This window comes from Sander vitreus, chromosome 2 (genome assembly GCF_031162955.1).
Source record: "Sander vitreus isolate 19-12246 chromosome 2, sanVit1, whole genome shotgun sequence".
Lineage (NCBI taxonomy): Eukaryota > Metazoa > Chordata > Actinopteri > Perciformes > Percidae > Sander > Sander vitreus.
This window is the reverse complement of record NC_135856.1, coordinates 7,161,630-7,185,359: the sequence shown is the minus strand read 5'-3', so window position 1 is coordinate 7,185,359 and position 23,730 is coordinate 7,161,630. Positions and strand designations below refer to the sequence as shown.

Here is a 23,730-nt window from a genome sequence, read left to right as displayed (position 1 = left end):
AGAAATTATTTCTGTTATCTCGCTGTGAACATGAGGTCCTCCACCGAGCTACGGGAGAAATACACTGCCAACGCTCTTCTCAAATCAAACTTTAAAAATATAAAACCACACGTCATTTTTTTATACCAATGAAGTTTGCCTCTCTCTCTGTAAGGATTGACATTATTTTCTTTAGACAGTTAATAACGTGTATTATTTAGAATTGTTTAGTGAACAATATATGAAGGCCTTTTTTATTTTCTTACAACAAAATTATGTTCTGGATTTCAACTGATACAAACAGACCTTGCTAATGACAAATATCTTGTTCAGGATGGTAACATTAAACAGTTTGCATGGGGCAGCAAAACATCTGACGACAACCAAACGTACTTATTCAAACCAAAACCATCATCCTTTTTTCTAAACCTAACCAATTTTGTTTCAGTCTATAGCGTTAACCACTTGTTAAAAACAGCGACTGTTTCACAATGTGCGCTGGTAAATTGGTTTTCCCTCGAAATGTAATTGAGTAGGCAGTTTCATTGGGTGGGAACGCCATTATTTTAGGAGACAGGGTTGCATGTAACGTTGTGAAGAGTCTGCCACTGCACGCGAACAGAGATGTGAGAGCAGCAGTGGCCAAAGCTGAAGTTTCATTTGTGTGTGCTGGTTTACAAAATGTTGAAGTTCAATGTTCTAAGACACAAAGTGCATGTGTGATGTGACACGGGGCAGGAAGCTAATGTTTCACTCTCAGATGTGTCGCAAAAATCAAATCTGGAAAACCAATTGTTATTTGTGTGACAGCTTATGATGGTCAGTCTGCATAACAGCAACTTGGCAGTGTTGCTGTCTGCCACAGGGCATGTCCATGCAAATGTGCTCAACATCTTTCTGATGCTGCCGCTGGGGGGAGCCAAAGTGAAACCAACAAAGCAGAGATTCTGCAATCAGTATCTTCTGTTACAGTAACAATCCCTTTAACTTTTCATAGTAGGCACGGCTCTCAAGTGTCACGCATTGAGCGTGACAGTCACTCATTTCGGTCTTTTGTCACGCACTCCCGCCACACATTGTATTTCTCACGCGGAAAAAAACTATTTATAATATATTTAATATGCCGCAGCGGCCAAAATTTCTCTGGCGCGCCGCTCTCACTATGGAACCAGCAGGAATCAAGCACGTGGAGTTCTTAGTTGAGCCTGTCACTTATCAGCCAATCAAAAGAAAGAAAGGAGCTACACAATAGCCAATCAGAAAATAGCACTATTGTATCTTGGTAAGATTTAACGCAACAACCAATGAAAAAAAAGCATAGAGCAGCGTACAGACACTTCCCTTAATGTTCCCTCATTCAGAGACCAGAGACCCAAACGGGGCTCTGTGTCTGTCAGACGGTCTGAGATCTACCGCATCAGCAGAGCGATCACGTAACGCACAGCAGACTATGGTGCAGGTAGATTGTTTTCTGAAATATAGTGACTATTATAACTTTATTTTTTGTCAAAATAAGACTCCTCCAAATCTCAGAGAACACAGATATATTTTGAGTGTGCACAAAGTTTTGAACATGAGCAGAAATCTTGCTCAAACTTAACAATATTACAGTCCAGCGGTTTATTAATACATTTAAATGAATGCATGTATGTATAATTAATGTATCATTGAGGTGAATAAGTGTCATATGCACATTTAAGGAGGTTACTTCCTCAACAAAAGATGCAAAAGAGAAGGGAAGAGTAAATGATGCTATGATATGAATAAATAGATGAAAGCAATACAGAATGCCTGAGCAATATATTCCATTATGTTTTTATATTTGGATTGTAATCTACGTTTCTCTTTACATAAAGATATTTCCAGCATAAATTGATTCAGAAAAAGGTAGAAATAGGTGCATACAAATTCACCAGAATGCAGGAAATGAAGTGTTTAATGCTCAGAATTTTTGGGTGGAGGACCCCCAGACCCCCCCACATCATTAGTCACCATGCAGAAATGGAATAAATACTTTGCATTTGGTTGAATTGTCAGTGCCACGTGCCAAATATTTTCTTCTGCAAGTCTGAGCAATTATTAATAACAACAATAAAAACACTAATAATAAAAAACACCCACATTACCGCGTCCATCTTTGAACAAAAAAAAATGCATTTTAAAGTTCAGCTGAACTCAATATGAGGCTTTAGCAGTCTGACTTAAATGAATCAAGTTGGATTCTTCCAAAGTCTTGCATCCCTCTGTGGCAGAGGAATGCTTCCTGGTAGTCTGCATCCATCTGTTGGAGTTCCTCATCCTTGTAAAGTCCAACATAACTAGTTCTTTATGCAAATGCATGATTTGCTCTGCTTGTAACTCAAGATATCTCATTCCAGCACATCCTTAGATATGACTACCAGGAAATGTCCCCTAACACCTGAAGTTAGGAAGACACCCACTTGGCTGACTCAGACTGCTCCATATTAACTTCAGCTGAACTTTGAGTTTTGCAAAGAAAGAGGACTGTTCTCTTACAGAGTTGACTTATGATAGTAAGGGATAACTTCAGAGCCAGTTGGAGAGAAAGAATAATCACAGCAACCAACCATGTGTACTCCTCTGGTCAGGAAATAGTCCCACAACATGTAGTTTTTACACTTAATTTTATTGTACTGATTAAACAGACTAGACATAGCATGTCAATTGGTGATTTGTTGAGGTGCTGATAGGCAGATTTTGTTACATTTGGACAAAGCTAGGCTAGCTGTTTCCCCCTGTTTCCAGTCTTTATACTAAGCTATGCTAACCATCTTTATCAAAAAGATATGTCAGTCATATAAATGTTCTCATAGTCAACTATGGGCAAGAAAGCAAATAAGGGCATTTCTATAAAAGTATTACTTAGACTATGAATTGAGCTATCCTTTAAAGCAACACTATGTAAGTTTTCCCATTTTGGTCCCCCTACAGGTTGTCTCATTGGAACTATATAGGGGGACCAAAGAGGGAAAACTTACATAGTGTTGCTTTAAGTTTAAGGTAAGGGAACAAGAAGAGAAGAAATGAAGGGCTCTTGAGTTTGTATTAAGACGTGCAGGGTATTTTTGTGTTTTAATGATTGCTTAAGAACGTTTTAGGCCCCAGTCTGGGAAAGCACACACTACTGTCACTTCTCACAGATGATGAAGGATAGTACATGATGACAAGAAGCAACAATAAAACAAAACTCAGAGTTTCTACTCTGCCTGATCCTAAGGTGATGAATGCAAAGTGAGCATGAACTGCAGTGAAAAGGGAATGGAAAAAAAGAACCAACCATAAAAGGGGTTTCCACCCTGTTCTTTCACAGTTCCTCTTGAAACACAGGATTGTATGTCACTGTGCTAGTGTAGGGGAACCACATTAACCACAGGCTTTTTTTTACATCACTTCACAAGCTGAAAGGACACAGTCTAGCTTTTGATAGGAAGCCTAAAAGTCTTCAGTTAAGTCTGAATGACCTGAAAACGACTGATCGATTATCTTGACTATTCGTGATGTAAAACAACAGGGGAAGAACTTGTGACAGAAAGACACTGGAGAGGTAGGTTCTTGTGTAAATTATCTTTGGTTAAGAGCCATTTGTTGATGTAGATTAAGTTTTTTTTCAGTATAATGAATGAATGAGTCACCGATGGGAACTGATGCTATAGCAGCAGTGGCAATGATGATGGAGAGGACGATAAGCTTTGTTTGTTCATGAGGCGGTTTTAGTGCGTGCGTTTGATGATGACAATGTCGGCATCTGTCACGATGATGATGAAAGACCTTTTTGGTTACATTTAAAAAAAAAAAAAAAAAAAGTGTTTTACACAAAGTTTAACACAATATTTTGAACTCAAGGTCCTCTTCCTAGCTGTTTTTTAAGCTTTCCTCTCACGGTCTGCCAATGAAATATGACAATGACAGCAAATGTTTGGTGTTTGGATTGGAAAATTGGGTTGCAAGTTATGTCACTGTGGTAACAAACTTTTTTAGCCAAAAAAAGATAATTTAGTGCTAGTGAGACATATTCATGCCGATGAACTCTTTCAAATTAAGAGTTCCATCCTAGTTACAATTTCCAACCATCCAACTTTATGCGTTGAAAATACTAACAAATGAAAGTAATTTGGCATGAAATTCTTCACATGGTGTCATTATTAAAATAAGAGATTTATAATGCTCACAGGTAAGCGATGACACCCTGCCATACATATACTGTAAGTTTTTATAAACAAATATATTTAATAAGAGAGAGAAAGGCAGGTGTGTGGGGTTTAATATGTGGGAAGGTGAGAGAAGATGGAAGGAGTGAGAGATAGAAGGAAACAGTGTGGGGGAGTGTGGAGAGAGAGAGAGAGAGAGAGAGAGAGAGAGAGAGAGCGAGAGAGAGAGAGAGAGGAAGAAAGGGACCAAGATAACTCTCAATGGGGTTTTTAGAAGGCCATATCAGTAGTTTAACATGGTGGTGGCACAAGAGAAATAACCAGGACCATCACATTTATTGGGATAGATGTTTTGAACCAGGAAGGTCTGTACCAAATTGTGTAACAATCTATCCAGTAGGCCTAAATGTTGAATATATAATTCAAGCCCACGGTCTTATTATGCTGATTTGTCACGTTGCAGCTGCTGTTTCAGCTTTCAACTCCTACGTGCTACATGATGCTGTCGCAAGATATGTTAATTTGTTCAAAGGTTGTTTTAGTCGTGCAACAGAAAACTCAGATTGGACAGATAGTCTAGCTAGCTGTCTGGATTTACCCTGCAGAGATCTTAGGAGCAGTCAACCATAGTCCTCAGAAATCCACCGGAGTTTAGAATTACAAAAACAAAGAAAGCGGAAGGTTACGGACATCTGACCGAAAAGAGTGACATGGAAGTGGAACATCATGGATATAGACTACCTGCAAAAAAATACTAAATAGTACATCTGCATGCAACCTCAGCTAACTCAACTGTCGATAGCTAAGCGAGTATTCAAACCGAAAACAGACCAGTGTTAACAACAGACGTGGCTGTGTTGGTGGTGTGTTGTCTGATGCTGTTCTTCTTGGGAAGACTGTCTACACTGATGTTTTAATCTCTTTTCATCGATATGAGTTTGAGTTCGTCCACACAATGAGGGTCCCTGTGTTTCTGATGCAACTCCATCGCACATTGGATCCTGCAGGCTTTATTTGAACACAGCGTAACTTAAGTCACTATTAAACATGCTTTTTTAGGCTAGTTGTACTTGTATGAGGATCAGTAATTACCACCTTGTGTACAATAAACACCGACTGATTCAAGTAGTTACACAAACTTCATAAAGAGCCTACATATCCTGAATCTTTGTTCTACATGTTCTTAAAACAAATTCCAATGTCCTTTCACAAAAAATGATTTAAATGAATTAAAATGTTTGTATATTGCGTGAAACTAGCTACCTTAGCAGTCAGTATTAGGCTAATGCATTTAAATGCTAGCATGACTTAGACGACCTTATCTTCTGTCTGCCAATATGACAGCTGTTAGAGAAATGTGACCTTAGCATTGCGCACAATTAGGCACAGCAGATCAGCTCGTGTACAATAAATATTGTATTTGTATGATAATTTTGCCCTCTCAATAATGCCAAAAGTGCCATAATGTAGGATAATTTGACCATTTTAAAATGTAATGGTTGGTTTTAGTCTGCGCTATGGCGCAAGCACGGCTGTCTCTCTCGACTTGGAGGTGAAGCTTGAACTTTCTCACTCAGGTATGCTGTATTCAAGTCAAGTCGAGTTCATTTGAATGCACCAGTAAACCCAGTTGTGTATTTGATTAGCTTAGCTTATGGCCTTAACTGTTTCATGCAGAATATAAACAGGCTTCCAGATGTGTAGGCGTGTCAAAAATTGCTTCAATACATGTTTTGTTAAATTACACATTCATGCCTATTTTTTCGCATTGTTACGACTTGCGTACGATAATTTCCCTCAAAATAGATGATGATAATTTCAAGCCTCTGGCACTATGCTTAATATGTACAAATCAAACTTTCGATAGAGAGACATTGTTCGGGTTCAAAACCAAAGTTTAAAAAACAATTTTCATCCCAGATAACAATAAGTTTCCTTAAACTGTCAGAGCTCTCTGATTAAAGGGGGTGAAAGTAGTAAATGATAAGCCATGATTGTCTTTAATGCACCCAATGTGTTCTTACTGATCCCGTGCCCAAGTGCACCACAGGTGGGCGCCGAGAGAGCCTGGCCGAGAGAGGCGTGACTGTAATATCTGTGGCTTAGATGTTACCACTTTATTACCATAACACCTGAAAGTGGGTAGACAAAAAGTCTCGTTGTCCCCCCTATTCTGGCACCAGTGGACCTTAGTAGTTTTTGCACAAGTAACATAAAAAAAATGTATGTAAGAGATCAATAAAGGTTTACTTTCTTGATAGTGAATGAGTTGTTTTTTTTCTTATTAGAAACAACAGTAGCTTTCAGGGAAAAGAAGGGGGTTAGGAAGTGGTTTGTGCGTGTGTGTGTGTGTGTGTGTGTGTGTGTGTGTGTGTGTGTGTGTGTGTGTTTTTTGTGCGTGTAGTTTGTGGTTATTTCCGTGCTTTTGAGAGGAAAGTGAGAGAACAGAGCGTCAGCTATTGGAGCCGGTTAGGGGAAATCCAAACGTTAGAAGAAGACACATAAAAACAGAACTCAGTGAGAGAGTTTAGAAAGAGGCTAGCTGATAAAGTGAGACTTGAAAGAGTTCTCTATTTGTTGTCTTGATTCAAAGTGCTGCTTGACCAGTGAGGTTTTTCCCACTATCAGTCACTGATCATGAGCTGGATAAGTACAGACCTTTAGTTGGGGAAGTTGCTGGACGGTACATCATGACTTTGAATCGTGTCATTGTCCGCTGGTTCCACTGAACATATCTCGTCACAGTTCCAATCAGGATAGAGAGTTTGACAACCAAAACCATTAGCCATTAGTCCCTAATATGGACAAAGCTGTAAAAACACTGGAAAAGTGGAAAAGTTTAACCACTGTTGTTATCAGTGAATGTTAAAATGTGGTTATCCATAGCAGTAGTACTTCTGATTGATACTTTCTTATCAGATAATAACTAAAATTAATCTGAGGTTTATTCCTCGACGTAGACGGTCCAGGGTTTGAGTCCGACTTGTGACGATTTCTTGCATGTCTTCCCCCTCTCTCTACCCCCTTTCATAGCTGTCCTTTCCATTAAAGGTCCAATGTGTCGGAATTTCTCCCATCTAGCATTGAGATCATATATCGCAATCAACTCTCTCGTGCCACGCAGTTCAAAGTACGTACGTGTGGTCCTCCATGGTTCTTCAAACTTGCCGGGGCCGGGAAGCTACAATACCCATTAGCAGCATTAGCAGCACCTGTGAGTTTATCATATGACAGGGAAAAGGCGAAAGGCGGAGCAGTATGTCCTGTATGTCCCTTACCGGCTAACGTATTTCAAGATGACGCATGAATATGGAGCATCTACCCCAGTTCATGCGAATGCAAATGTATATTTTCAAGCCAAAAGGAATACTTGGAATTGATGGTGGTGGTAAATATTCATGAAAAAGGACAAGTTTGTGAACGGGCAACACAGATTAAATAACAACTGAACACACTCTGTGATTTACAAAGACCCAACAATTCCCACCAAGAGCAAGCATTTGGTGTGACAGTGGCGAGGAAAGGCTTCCTTTAAACAGGCAGAAACCTCGGACAGACCCAGACTCTTGGTGGGAGCGGCCATCTGCTGCTGCCGTTTGCAGGACACAAGCAACACAACACACCAAGCAGGCAAACAAAGGAAGGTAGACTGAACCAAGCTGGGAGCAGGGAAAAAGTCAGGGCTTCAAAAGTAAGGGAGTTGGTCATACAGGTAGGTGCATGCAGGCAAAGTGGCTGGACGGCTTAGTGAAGAGATGATCTGACAGGGAACAGGTGGAAATGTGCGGGCATATATTTGCAGGACTGATGAGGAAAGTGGGAACAGTTGTGTGTGAGGGTGGATGGTTCGAGGATGGCAGGGCTGGGGAGGGAGAGGAGGGTACATGGCCTGGGCAAAGTGAACAGGGGCTGGAGACAGGGACTGAGAGCCATGCATGCCAGGCAAAACAACCAACCAACTAGAACATCCTTATGACAAGATCACACAAAAGATGATTTGTACATGGACAACCAAAGTAACAGAGAAAATGTAAACAGATTAAAGTCTTCCTTCTGTGGGACATTATACGCTCCCTCCATCGTTTCCCATCCTTGACAATATGTTGAGCCTCAGTTTATCTGTCAAGCTTTGGGATGCGATCTGCCTCCATTCAAAACACGTGGCCCAGCCATCGCAGTTGCCTTTGTCTTATTTCAGTGATGATTTTGTTTTTACAATTTCAGGGTTGTGATCTTGTTTGGACACACAATGCCATGTTGCCTTCTCAAGCACCCATTGAGAAATGTCTCAATCCTTTTCATATCAGTTTTGGTCTCCAGAACCATACAACAGGACGTACTTTGTCTCTTTTACAGATGTACCTTCTGTTTCAAAAACTATAAAGAACTAATTTGTGATCGATACTGGAAACCTTTTGACCCTTACAAGAAGCAGCTGGCCTGAATTTCTAAACAGTTGTATACTGTGACTTTAAGAGGATGTATGCAGTTCAGCTTCCCCTTTCTCACCTTTTTTTAAACATCCAGAAATACCAAAAGAAAAAAAGTGACATGTTAAGTGACTGGCAAGGCATACACTAGACAAGTGACATACACTTTTTGACTACCTCATTGTGATGATAAGGACATGATCTACAGTCTGATACGTGCTGTTTTAAGAAAAGGAAGTGCCATTAGCATGAAGTGCCCCTTTTAAGAATAATGGAACATTTGGTTTCTCAGACAAAAGAACACGCTGACCTTTATTAAACCGCAAAAACAGGTGACCGGGTTGTCTGCAAGAACTTGGGCTGTTTCCCCTTTGCCCGGAAATGGAAAAAGACTGAAAAAAATTATATTTATATAAATGTGTGCACATGGCAAAAAAGACAAGTTTGCTAGTGTACTTTATTAGAAATGTATTTTCACACATATCAAAATATTTAGAGGGTCTCGAAAAGATGTAGTGTTGCCATTATTGTGCAGAGGGAAAGTTAGTTTTTTGCATTTGATGCTGTGGGTGTTTGTGGGTCGGGATGCAGTGGGCTGTAATAACCACATACCACATATCATGTACCTGAGACACATTTATTTTTCATCCTGTTTTTGACACGTTTTAAATGTCAGTGTGGTTCAGATTCAAAAGCAAACAACAGTTCAATATAGTATGTATCAGTTGAATGTTTGCCACAAAGTGCAAAAAAAGAAGAAACACTTGAATCAAATTTGAGATATAAACCTAGGAGAAGCCGTCTAGGCCAGAATTGAATGCTTCACTTGGACATACAGTATATACTGGTACTAAACACTTGCATATACATTCAATTCAATTCAATTCAATTTATTTATAGTATCAAATCACAACAAGAGTTATCTCGAGACACTTTACAGATAGAGTAGGTCTAGACCACACTCTGTAATTTACAAAGCCCCAACTATTACAGTGATTGCCTCAAGAGCAAGCATTAGCAGTAGCTATTGCGACAGTGGCGAGGAAAAACTCCCTTTTAGGAATAAACCTCGGACAGACCCAAACTCTTGGCAGGCGGTGTCTGATGGCACCGGTTGGGGTTGTGATGAACAGTGTAATAGTCATAATAAAGATAGTGGAACAGTGACCACAATGGTAGTCATAGTAGTTCATGTTATAGTAGGGCACAGCAGGGCGTTATGGGGTGTAGTGTGGCACAGCAGAGCATGGGTGGACACGGCAGGACGCAGCAGGATGCAGCCGGACACTGCAGGGCATCGCAGAGCGTAGCTTGGTGTAGTAGGTCCACAGCGACAGCTGCACCCAAGATCCAGGTCTTGGTGCCACCCTATTCCAAGGCGATATTCTGGGTGAAGAAGAAACATAAGGACTCCGGGGAGTAAACTCCCCAGAGCTAGGTTAGTAACAAGCATTTCTGGGAGAAGGATGCACATAAAAGGAAACAAGTGAAAGAGAGAGCAGCTCATTGTGTGAAGGAACTTCCCCAGCAGTCTAGAGTTATAATAGCATAACTAAGAGAGGCAGGCTAAAGAGAGGTGGCGTGCATACATGTATTCTTCAATTTGCACATACATATATACTTCAGGTTCGCATACATGGATACCTTGTGTACATATGTGCATGAGGTTTGTGTGTGTGTGTGTGTGTGTTTGTGTGTGTGTGTGTGTGTGTGTGCGTGTGTGTGTGTGTGTGTGTGTGTGTGTGTGTGTGTGTGTGTGAGAGAGAGTACCTGTGCTCCGTGTAAATAAACAACAACAGACTGGGGAAATAGCAGGCTGCAAGGAAGTAAAGGAAGGTAATCAATTAACTAGTACAGGTGATATAACAGTAGCATCCACACTGAAGTAGCCAGTGAGGACCGTGTTGTTGTTTTTGTTTTTTTACCTATTGAAACCCTATATCAGCATATAATTATAGAAACAGGTGCACACCAAGTACTGCCATTAGAATTTGTCATTAATTATCAGTTGAAGGAAAATACAAGAGGAAACTGCTCTGAAGTGTTAACATACCTAACCACAAAAACTTTATATTTTCACACCCTCGAGCGTAGGTGGATTTAACTGGAAAGGAGTAAAAAACTAATCTAGATTTGAGGATACATTTCTTAGTAGTGACCTTCAAAGAGTGCAAACGTTATCTTCTATTTGCCTAATTCTACGTATAGTGGTTTGAACTGAAAACTATTTATGTCCACAGGGCATTAAATAGAACAAAACCAGCGCTTTGAAGCAGATTCTGAGCAGCTTCACCAACAGGTAGGACACTAAGACTAACACTAGTAAATTACTATGTAAAAGTTATCATATATGTGCTGCATATCACTTACTGATTGTGTCGGCAGACAGCTGATATGCTTAAATGGGAGGGGGGGACACCTGGTATAATGACTATAGTATGTCTTTTTTAAATAAATTTATAATTTATCATTATTTTACCAGGAAGACCCATTGAGATCAAATATCTTTTACAATAGAGATCTGGCTAAGGTGTTTTACCAAAGGTTGTTTAGTTTTATCACTAGCCATTGGGTTTGCAGAGCTTCACACCCACATCTAATGAAACTTTGATAATTCATTTATCAACTGCTGTTACGTAACACGTCTAAAGATAATTTTAAGTAGTATAGAAATTTGGTTTTGTTAATTTGACATTATGAGAAGGAGCACATTAAATCAAACTACGAAGATGTCACGGATGACACAATACAGTCCAAGATATGTTTTCATTGTAGACCATGATTGGCTTGTCAGCATTTTAAAATGTTAATGAAGTAGTGAGTATTAATGCCAGTATCATGCTTTGGCAGTGCTTGTTAGATAACACATGTAAACATGCACCCCAAAACTACACGGTTTTCAATCTCTTTAAAGCTACTTATGTGCAGAATTTGAAAATGTGAACTTTGGCATCCTGAAGTCATTGTATAACCCAAAAAACAACAACTTATGACGTTATTAATTCATGCCAAAATTCAGCCAAGGCTCAATTAGCAAAGCAAAAGCAGACAACTGCTCCGGGGCCCCAAACCTTCAGGAGCCCCAACTGTTCCAGGTTCACTACTTGTAATTTGGTAATTTGATTAATTGCAGATGTTTATTTGGAAATTGATACAGCCTGCAGCCGCCTATTTCGTAGGATATCATACAAATTGTTATGCATAACATTTCGTAAAATATCATATTCATGAGAATGGGTTGGAAAGCCACAAAACAGTGCTTTCAGCCTGGTGTTAAGTTACTCTTTAAATTTCAACATATTGGCTTAAATAAGTGCAGGACCCTCGATCCCAGATTAAGTTTTCAATCTAACAGTCAGTTATAAAAGATTAAAAAAAAAGAAAAAAAAGATTTAATGTTGTGCTGATCCTGACCTTTGAAGCCTCAGTTAACAGGGGATTTACTTACAAAGTATTACATTGTCACTGTATCTGGGTATTCTGGGTATCACATGTTACACAGGTGTTTAATCAGTCTGTGTACGTGGAAACAAGGCTCTGAAACATTTTTATTTCTGTTTTTTTTCGATCACCTGTTGTTTGGCAGTTTCTTGCTGTATTTCTGGTCAGGGTAGGGTTTTTTTTGTGTGTGTGTGTGTGTGTGTGTGTGTGTGTGTGTGTGTGTGTTTGCATGTGTGCGTGTGCGAGCGTGTGCACGTGCATACGTGCATACGTGTGTGTTTGATAAATACTACAAAATCAAGAAGCAGAGCAACATACAGTGTGTGTCATCCCTTTGCACAGAATGAGAAGGAGGAAGCAGTGAGTTACACCCTGAAGCAAAAACAATCCATCTAACCCCCCAGCTTTGGAAACCAACCATCCTGCTGGTTTGAGATCTCTCAGAAAAGAAGATTGATGACACCATAAATGGAGAGATATAAGAAAACCCCTGTGCTGTTTCTTCTTCTGGCTCTGCTTTGTGACTGTGCTGCTGGAAACAATCCGTGCTTCCATAACAGTTGGTGATTTTTTGATAAATTAATTTATACTGTTATATTGCCTTGCATAATAATAGAGTTCAATATATTTTCTTACACAAGACTAACGACAACACAAGTGAATATAAAAGCCCTTGAAATTGACAACGTTTCATCTTTTTCTTTTCTTCTCATCTCCATTAGGTGTCTCAGATCTCACCTGCTACACTGACTATGATTCTATTATCACTTGTGTGTGGAACAGCACATATGTGTCTGATCAGCCAGACAATGTGTGCACAATACAATCCAAAGGTATCAACAAGAGGTAAGGACATCAGTCCCAAAAAGAAAAACTGGACAGATTCAAATATACAGTTATTTTGTATGAATATAGCAAAATGAAAAGAAACATGACATTTTCTTTCCAGAACTAAATTTCATAGCAGTTCATGTAACCTGGAGCCTGTTGACGTCTCCAGACCAATGCCAAAGAAGTGCTCCCTGAGGTACAGCAGAAAAAAGAATGTGAGTGCGAGGAGCTCTCATGTAACCACACACTATAATATCTCAACTGAGAGAAGAATGGAATAGTGGACATTGAAAGAATAGTTTAACACTTAGCAAAGCAAAACATGATTATTTGCTTTCTTACTGAGAGTTAGATGAAAAGACTAGAACCTATCTCATGTCTATTTGTTAAATAAGACTACAGCTTGCAGATGGTTAACTTAGCTTAGGCCCTATCCACACGAAAACGCAGCTTTTTCTATGCCGTTCATCCACACGCAAACGCAGTATCAGCGTGTTTTTACGTTTTCATGTGGACAGTGGTTTTTTAATTTTTTTACTTTGCTTGTGTAGAGGAGCGTTTTTTGTTAAACAAAGGAGTAAACTCTGTTCATAAAAATACCTGTACGTGTGGACTAGGCCTTAGTTCAAACAGGGGGGAAACCTTGGCCTGTAGTGATGCACGTGTCTGTTTTTTTTTGTAAATACCTGCACCAACTTTATGCAGTAGTATCATAGTTGTCAGGACTGGGAAGACAAGGACAGAGACAAATGGTGTATCTCAATTTGGATACTTCCATGAGTACACTCACATATGGCTTCTGCTAGGTAGCAAAAATGGCGACAGTTGAGAGGGTGTCCAGCGTTCCACACTCAACGGTTTGATCGCTTTGAGTACTGGTAGTGCACTGCATTTGGCCACACTTCGTCAGTGTGTATGTACTCAAAATAGCAAGTTTAAGTACAGAAGTGCACAATTTGGGACAGTCAAGGAAAGAGGAGACAAGTACTGAGGAACTGAGGACCCTCCCCCTCCCCACACAGTAGTGGGAAGATTAAGGCTAAATAAACAAGTGGTCTTTATTTTTGAATAGCAGCAAAACAAGTAACCATTCATGAATTATATTAAGTCTGTCTTTCCCTGTAATGTCATTTGTTCCATTGAAATCTGGCAAGCACTGGTACAGCATTTATATCTACATTTAAGGCTATTTGCTGGAGCTTTTAATCAGACCATCTTATTAGTTCACCTGTTTAGCAGATCACCTTTACTACCAGCAAAAACATCATGACGTTCAAACCGCCACATTAGGGTTAGGGTTATGTCTTATGAATGTTTCCTAAGAGCTCTATTTCTTTCTTGAAATTTTCTCAGTTCCAGACCTTCGACCAGTTGTCTATTAATCTGAGCTGTAGCCCTGCGAAGCAGAGTTTGATCATTTCCTTCAAGCCAGCTTGTCACAGTGAGTACAATGAATATCACGTCACCTCTATGTGATTTACCCTGTGAGCTATCAATGATAACCTAAAACAAACTATGTGTGTGTGATACTGCAGTAAAGCTGGATCCTCCCCGACAACCAGATATCAACTTTACCACCGTTTCCTGGTTATCCCGACTTACACCCAAACTGCATGGAAGATTCAAATTATACAGCTCCCAATTGCAGTGGAAACAAGAGGATGAGTCATGGAGTGTGAGTATATATTCTGTGTGTGTGTATGTGAATGCTTAAATGAGTAGGCCGATGTGTATTCTGTCAGAAATGATAGATCTTACGATTGAATGTTAAATTGTTTGCATGAATGATCCATGCCTTGTGGTAGTAGGAAATCCAAGCACCTGTAGATGGAATCAGCCCATTAAATAGCCTCACATTTCTTCATTTTCAGGATCGCTCTGTGAAAATAAAAGACACTCAATGTGAATATTACTGCACAGCGGAGCTGGACCCTGATCAGATGATACAAAACGAGAAGTACCAGGCACGCACTCGAGTGAAGGCCATTTTAGAGGACACCGAGTCAGTGTGGAGTGACTGGAGCAACAATACATCATGGGTGTCTCCGATAGGAAGAACAAAAACACCCCCCCCACCATCAGGTAAAGGTTGCCAAATGTGAACAAAGCCAATTGATTTAGTTTCAGAAATGCAGTCAGTGGAAAGCAACATCTTATGAATGTCTTTGAAGACAAGTTCAGGTATTTAATTACCTTCCAGTCCTGCTGAGCATTTGGCACTATGAGCTCATGGGAAAGAGTATGAATAGCACGCCACTCGTCACATAAGTTTTCAGGAACAGTTGACGTCACTTATACATGTCAAACTATGACGGTTCACTACGGTTGCAGTTTTAAACATGGTTAACGTAAAAAAAAATTTTTGGCAACAAAACCATCTTGGTTAAAGGTGCAGTAAGTGATTCTGCGCAAAGATTGCTGATATTTGAACTCCTCCCCCCCTTACCCTCTTCGGATGCTCTGCCCCAACCCAGATTCACAGAACGATAACTACTGGCCGGCCACCCGGCACATTCCAATGCTGCCTCCCCCCCAACCATTAACTGTCGCTGCCTGTTGCTGATTGGCTGGAACAGTTTTGTGGCTTGTGCACTCCTTTGTTTTCCATTTGTATTAAAACGTAACTCTCGCTAAAATGCAACCTAGGGTCTTTTTGTGAATATACCCAAGTCAAACTTTCGTTTAAAAGCATAATTAGGACGGAAGCGCCACTTTTAAGATTGACCGTATTTTAGTTTTTAGTCAAATGGCCTTTTGAATGGGAGTGCTAGGGGCACTACTATGATCGCATCCAAATCACTCGCTCTCCCAGAGCACATTTCTAGATCTGGGTAACTAATTGCTTAACATACCACTGTGTACAGTATCAGGATAATTGCAAGAAAAACACAAACATATAAGACAGAATTGTTCTTTACGGTGAGATAAATACAGTGTGCTTACCTCTTAGCTAACGTGATATGCTCTTTCCTGTGTTTGACAGATCCTACTGGGGGTGTTTTTGGCATTGTTGCCGCGGCAACAGGGTTTGCAGTGTTTCTGGTTGTCATACGCATTAAGACAGACAAAACCACCTGGTAAGTAGACACAACCACAAAGTACTTTACCAAGACATTTGTGTCACCTGTGCTACAAAAACATATAACATTTTGTCTTTTAGGTTTATTTGATTAGAACAATGCACATTAATCAACATTTCTGTAAATGCCCCAGTGTTAGCCAGTCAGCTAATTTTCAACTGTAGTCCTAGCATGCTTGTCTTTATGGTGGGAAGAAACTGGAGCACCTGGAGGAAACCCACATAAACATGGGGAGAACATACAAACTCCACACAGAAAGGCCCGGAACAACCTGGATTCAAACCCAGAACCTTTTTGCTGTGAGGCAGAAGTGCTAACCACTGAGCCACCGTGCTGCCTAACCGGTGATTTCCACTGGATGTGTAAAGGCTGCGGAACGGCTCCGGAACGTCGACGGAGTCATTAGATTTCCATTAAAGTCAATGTGTGTATTTCCACTGACTGTGGAAAGTCTGCGTCCCTACTCCGTCCCAGCTCCGGTGGCCCGCAGCCCTCCGGAGCAGATACGCAGAGCTTCTATTTTTGCCGGACGCCGGGAGGCAGGTATCGCTGCAGCCTGGAGCGTCCCATGTCATGCCATCCCGTCTCATGCCATCCCGTCTCAGGCCGAGGCGTGTCCAACGGTAAGTTCAGCGGGCCAAAATACAAAATCGCGAATTATTTTCCAGATGGAGTTAAGTTTAAGGTTAAGTTTGTGACCACGTTTGCAATCAAGGAGGGTCAGTGTATGTTTTGGTCATTCGATTCAATACATTTCTTTATTCTCCTCTCTCCCTGCCTTCCTCTGACTCTCTGTCTCTACCCGCAGCAGACAGCTTCGCCCGAAGAGAGTCAAACCAGCTGAGGAAATAGACTTTCAGTTCCCGGCTGTAACGTTGCTGTTACATTAACGTTACCGTACAGCGCCAAAGTCTGATCCCAGCAAACTTTCTGTTGTGGTCTGTTATAATGTTCGCTGCTGCCGCTGCAACCAGCTAGCAGCTAGCCACCAGCCCTATGACCTGGGTCCCTGGTTCGCTCTATGTTCGCTCCCCTGTGCTGACTGACTCTGGTCCGTCTGCAGAGCTAGCGTTACCCGCTCTAGCTAAGCTGGGAATCAGACGAATCTGCCGCGCTCATGTTTTATTCATATTTTCTTTTCTTTGCAGAATATGAAAGAAAAAGGCATTTTTTAATTTCTGTTTTCTAGTGATTTAATTTTTTGTTATATGAAATAGGAAATGAAAATCGAAGCATGTTTAAAATGTTCACATTCCCTTTTGACAAGGAAAAGGAAAAACACCTTGTATTTCAATTTTTGTTTTTCTTGTTTTTTAATATCTGTTAATGAAATGAAAATCGAATGACCAAAACATACATTGACCGGATTTCCTGAGGATGGATAACAAGGATCTGCACACACAAGAATACAAAAATTAACATGTTACACTCTTTCCAATACTCCTTTTTATTTTTATAGTCTATATTGTTTTCACACTTCACTGGGACATTGCTGCAGATACAATTGCTTATCAGCAAGGCGAGAGGGCATGAGATGGGAGGCTCCAGGTTGCAGCCATAGAATTAATTTTTTTGTTTGCCTATAAATCTGCATTTGTTTTATAGACAGACATATATTTTTAAGTATTTTATTCATTTGTATGATTGCCGTTACTGTTTAGTTAAAAAAAACACCAAATATATCAAGTATTTTATTCATTAGCATGATAGTCTGCATTTATCTTACTGTTTAGTTAAAAAACACCAAATATATCAAGTATTTTATTCATTAGCATGATAGTCTGCATTTATCTTACTGTTTAGTTAAAAAACACCAAATATATTTTAAAGTATTTCATTCATTAGCATGATAGGCGACGCAAGCTTTTACTTTGAAAAGTAGAAGCTCGGGGAAGCTTTTACTTTGAAAAGTAAGAGAGCTATTTTTTTAAGTATTTTATTCCAGACGCGAGCTTTTATGTTGAAAAGTAGAAGCTCGGGGATTTTATTCCAGACGCGAGCTTTTATTTTGAAAAGTAGAAGCTCGGGGACGGCACCAGGCGGGATGGCATGAGGCGGGATGGCATGAGGCGGGATGGCATGACACGGGACGCTCCAGGCTGCAGCCATACAGTCTTGGACGCCGGAGAGCTCCGCACCACCTCAGCACACGGCAGATAGTGCGGGACTGGAAGTCGAGCACAGAAACAAAATAAAAATCCGGTTAATTTTCAAAGTAAAATACACCGTGCTCACGGCGGATCATATTTCCCTGCACTACACCTTGAAAACACAGCACAGAGTTGTTTCCCCTCTACTCCTCTGGATGGAAACAAACTGTTGTTGGTTTTGTGGTTCTATTCTACGTGAATTCGCGAGATATTGTGGGTCTTCGTGACTACAGCTGTCAACAAATCCGGACCTAGTGGGTGTTGACGGACGGTGGAGCACGCAGCCGTTCCGCAGCGGAGCCGGTCCGCAGACGTTCCGCATCCAGTGGAAATCCACAGTGAGAGCAGTATATTTTTTCCAACAACTCTGCTTTAGGATTACATCCTTGTGTTTTGTAGGGTTTACATGGCAAAGAGAATCAAAGGTCCGCCCCTGCCGAACCCAGCAAACTCCTTCCTAAATGATGCAAATTTCCAGGTGAGCATATGAAATCTTCTTTTTCTTCCTGTTCAGTTTTCAAATGTGCATTCTTATAAAATATTTATAGCGCACTGTAAAAACTGTATTAGATCAAGCTGACATAACACATTAAAGCTGCATTACCTATTTACATATTTAGCAGAGAGAGAGCATCATTAGCAATCATATGGCGCATGTACGTCCAATTTTTTACTCTATTTGATAAAAAAAAAAAAAGCTGGCACTTTGGCTGATACATGTTTAGTTTCTTCTCCAGCGAGTGTCTGTCAGTTGTTGCTGTACAGTTAGCATATAGTGAGTTTATAAGAGTTTTTGTTCTTTCCTGAAAACAGCTGCCTGCTGCAGCTGGAAATGGGGTTGACAATATCAGTGAGGCTGAACTACAATTTGACCCTAAATTTGCAATCCAAATAACCAAAATAATTCTCTAAAAGATGCTAAAAGGCTCAATAAAGATGAACAGATCTGCAGAGTACGGAGATAGTTCTCTGTGGGTTTGTCATTACCAGTGGTACACATCGTCATATGATCCATGGTTAATAAATCCATATCCATTAGTGCAGCTTTAAAGACAGCAACTTAAAAAAGCAGTTTAGAAAAGGCAAAATGACCCAAAACAGCAGGATGTGCAGCCCACATAGGCTGTGAAACCAGACAGAAAAAATGAGTCATTAGTCAAAAGACATAGAGTATGACCTTTATAATCCAACATTTGTGTAGCTGCAGAGAAAAGAGACAAACACACCTCAAACACTGGCTATTTGCAGACTATTTATGGCGCTTTTCCATTATGTGGTACCCGCTCGACTCGCCTCGACTCTACTCGCCTTTTTTGGTTTTCCAGTACGAAAAAAGTACCTGGTACCTGCTAACAGGTACTTTTTTTAGTACCACCTCAGTCGAGGTTCCAAGCGAGCTGAGCCGATACCAAAAGGTGACGTGAAAGCGACAGACGGGGGTGTCCTGAACAAACCTGCTATTTTTAAATAGTTTAGCCAGCTGTGTTTTTTTTTTTTGCTGCCTCCAGCTTCATTTGAAACTAAATGTGTCTTCTGGCTGTGGCAACAACAACACATCTTCCACGTTCTGTGTGTGTGTCGCGTTAGGTCACGGCAGTTTCCTGCGGCGCCGCTTGTTTTACAGTTCTGCGGCGGCTCCAGGCAGAGCTTTCGCCGTAGCCTACGTACACACACACATGGCCGGCTCGACGCACGCGCCAGCGCACAAGTATAAACATCAGGCCACTTACATAGGCTACGGCGAAAGCTCTGCGTGGAGCCTCCACAGAACTGTAAAACAAGCTCAAGTGGCCTGATGTTTATACTTGTGCGCTGGTGTTTGCGTCGAGCCGGCATATAAGACGACCAGCCACGCTGAGACGGTACTAAAATCTGCAATGGAAAACGGACGCACAGGGTGTCGAGTAGAGTCGAGGCGAGTCGAGCAGGTACCATGTAATGGAAAAACGCCTTTACAGACCTTCTATTACAAATTAAATTACTTCTGTATTTTTTTTAACTTGGACAAATTCCTCCTCTTGTTTCCCCATCTTTGACATGTTCTCCTCCAGAATTGGTTGAGCCCTTACTTCACCAGTGAATCCTTTCAGTCCTTCTTTAAACCGGTGGATGTCGTCTCTGTCGAGGTAACCTCCACTGTGGATGCTGTTGCACCCTGCGGGCCAGAGGCAGCACTGCTGGACAAGATGAGAAGTGGAAGGAGCCACGAGTCAACCAGTTCCAACTTCTCCAACCCCAGTTACTCCCAGCTGTGTCCTCCTCCTCCTCCTCCTCCTCTTCCTCCTCTTCCTCCTCCTCCTGTCTCCTCGCTCACTGCGGGGAATCTGGCACCCTGCGCCACCGATACACCTTATGGACCCGTCGGTAGTCAAGGTGAAGGTAACAATGCCGAACAGGATAGGGAAGTGAGAGGTAAAGAAGTGGAGATCTGCCAGTTGCTCTCCAAAGGCAGCAACAACAGTGAGCCTATGCCGGTAATTTCAGACTATGAGAAGGCTGAGAAGCTCCAGGTCGAGTGTGTCAGGCTCCAGAGACTGGATTCGGGCGTGTGTAGTGGCGAAGAGGTCAGTCAAGAGAGCGTTGAGGTAAATAGCATCAATGTGACTGATAGCCATGAGGACGGGCCTGAAAGAGAGGAGCAGAAGGACGGAGGGAATAGGAAAGAAGTAGATTTCCACAAGGTGTTTGGAGGCAGTGTAAATATTTTAGGCAAAGGGTCCATTCAGGTTTGTTCCGGTTACGAGCAAGTCCAGAAGCTGCCGGCTGACAGCCCTGAGCTCTGGAGCCTGGATTTAGACATTGGTAGTGGGGGTGAGCAGATGAGTCAGGAGGAAAACTTGCAGGATATTGATAAGTCCACTGAATCTACAAGCCTCCTGCTTCCCCCTCCTCCTTCCAGTGTCTTATCATGCTCCTTGCCCTCTTTCACACCACTGCCTTTGAACTTCTCTGGGCCAGGTTTGAGTCCAGCTCTGCAACCTCTGCAACCTCTGCCAAGTCATTTACTTGAGAGGATTGCTCTAATGTCAACTAACAGGTCAGTGGAGCCCTCTGGTGACGGATATATGCCAGTTAGACAGGAACAGAGCTAAAAACTGACAACAGGCCTTACAGTAAATGCTGTACAATACTGTATGTCGCTGGCCTGACATCGCTAGTCTGAAACCTCTCACTTCATTTTCCAATTTCCAACGGGCGGTTTAAACTGAGATAGACCAACATGCCTCTGGACGTGATTGGATAGGCTGACGTGACGTAGAGCGGTCAAATGTGAACAGACAGTAGCAGATGACAGCACTGTTTAAAAATAAAAAATAACATTGCTCAGATATCTTGTGCTCTAGATATAATATATGTATTCTCTCCAGCTTCTGGACTATACTTGAATGTAACAAAATGTGAATTATTGGCAGTGAAATAATTTGTTACTTACTCAATTTCAAAGATTTCTGTCAAATATACATTGACATACTTGGAGATATCTATCAATGAAGATAAAAAACACAGAATTAGGCTACTTTAAATCTTTCCCCAATCACAAAAGAAATGTAACCTGTGGCTTCTTTGAAATGTAGAACTTTAATTACAAAAGCAAAGGGCATTTCTAGGCTTATATGCTGCTCTCTCATTAGATATTGATAATAATCATCATACTCCTCGATGCGTTTGCTAGTAGCCAAGGAGGACACGGAGGATTAAAAAAAACATGATGGACTCTTCAGAAGAGGTAATTATCTTCACTTGAATGTAACGGACATTTATTAATATCAAAAAGTTACGCGCTACCCGGTTAGGTTTTTATCAAATTCCAAAATTATATTGATTTGAGCTGTGCCTTATGTGATTCCCATACCATCTGTTCAATATGCATAACCGTAAACTTATATTTAATTTTTAAATTCATCTTGGATAATATTAACTGAAATGTTGACCTTTTACTGGAGAATGTGTTTTTGTTTTGTTTTTTCAGGTACAACACAATATATGAAAAATAATAGTTTCTGATCAATCTCAATATTTTTTTGAAAAGTTTTACATCATAAATGTAAATTTGCTAAAGTAAAATTTCTCTTTTTTTGAGAAAGAAATGCAGCTATATATTACCACAATAACTTGTATACTTGTGATGTAAATTATTTTCTATTTATTTTTTGTTTACCACTGATATGTCTTGTGACTGGCATTTGATTTCATTTATGTTTTTTCTGACATTTGCTTTTCTGTATATTTATTACTCACATATCTGTTTAAATTGAAGATTTACTGTTTATTTGTATCATTGTAATGCTTACTGATCTACTTAAAAACAAACTACAGGTTGCAGAGATGAGCTGTGATGGGGTAGCATCAATATGTCTGTGAATGAGTGTTAGCGTTTTTGCCATCAGAATTTTAAAATAGTACTTCAACAGATAGCAGGTCAGCTGTAGACAGGGGCGCCGTATAGAGCTCAACAGTCCCGCCCACAGTGGCTATATGAAAAAATACATTGCAATTTCTCCATTGACAAATTGGAGTATAAGCCATAAAATCGTAACCGTCGATGGTAGACTTAAAACCGGCATGCCGACATGACTCAGCGATTGTATATGCTCATATAGACACCACAAATCATGGGGCACTACCCTTGTTTTGAGATAAATGTCTTTTATTCGCGATGTCTTGGATAAGTACTTCATTACCCACAATCCTGAACAATCCCACAGTGATGCCTCTGATTGGTGGAACTCATGCTGGTGAGGGGGGTGTCAGTACCCAATCTGTGCTGCCTGCACGATCCGTCACGAGGATTTACGACACTGCACGAATCACGATCTGTTCCACGCTTCTTACGTTAGCCTCTGCCGGAAAAAAAGTCTAAAATAACGTTAACTCAAACTTAACACTGGGTAAAGCCGTCTACAGCTGACGTAACAGCCGTTATATATGTTAACGGTTATTTTCAGGTTTTATTTTGAGGGTCTTTTAAAGTTATTACATGCTGTCTCAGCTAGCGGTTAGCTGAATTAGCTGTTAGCTAAACTAACGTTAGCTTCCTTTGTTCAGTGGTGCGCGGTGGTTTATGGGATGAGTAGTTCCTTCGCTCTGAGATGACGATATGTCTTGTACCTTTGACTTTTTGGGGATTTTCTGTTCGTTTTTTTACTCGAAATGATACGTTGTATGCTTATGAGTCACGTACCACCTGGCTAGCCTAAGGCATGGACTAAAACTCTTTATATACGGATTTTTCCAGACGTCAATGGGAGAAATGAATGGGAAATTTACTTCCGGAACCCAAGGTCTCTCAGAGGAGGGGCAGGACTGTTGAGCTCTATACCCTTTGCACGTGACGTCACGCTCCACTCGCGCGAATTATGAACGCCATGACGGACGGCGGAAGAGCTATATATATATATATATATATATATAGCTCTTCCGCCGTCCGTCATGGCGTTCATAATTCTATATATATATATATATATATATATATATATATATATATATATATATATATATATATATGCTGTAGATGGACGGCAAGCTAAACTCGTATGTTTTCGTTTGTGTTCTCACATTCACAAGCATGCAGAGTAATCCTCACCAACACAAACATGTGTATGTATTGCCTTTCTGTTTTAAATGAGTGATAAATAAAATGATCCTCAAC

General features: G+C 40.7%; 1 protein-coding gene across 3 annotated transcripts; it reads left to right on the top strand.

Annotated features, from left to right (window-relative positions):
* Positions 1-395: 395 nt before the first annotated feature.
* On the top strand, positions 396-21,927 carry LOC144533455 (uncharacterized). 3 transcript variants are annotated; one of them, XM_078274820.1, is made up of 11 exons: positions 3,447-3,544; positions 10,819-10,877; positions 12,362-12,578; positions 12,742-12,865; positions 12,969-13,065; positions 14,204-14,291; positions 14,386-14,525; positions 14,722-14,932; positions 15,834-15,927; positions 18,480-18,558; positions 20,132-21,927. In XM_078274820.1, exons 3-11 carry the CDS (start codon positions 12,488-12,490, stop codon positions 21,170-21,172), a joined length of 1,965 nt encoding a protein of 654 aa, XP_078130946.1. In that variant the 5' UTR covers positions 3,447-3,544; positions 10,819-10,877; positions 12,362-12,487; the 3' UTR covers positions 21,173-21,927. The 3 variants fall into 3 exon arrangements, with proteins under 3 accessions (XP_078130955.1, XP_078130946.1, XP_078130937.1); XM_078274829.1 differs by lacking the exons at positions 3,447-3,544; positions 10,819-10,877 and adding an exon at positions 396-1,438; XM_078274811.1 differs by lacking the exon at positions 10,819-10,877.
* Positions 21,928-23,730: the final 1,803 nt, after the last annotated feature.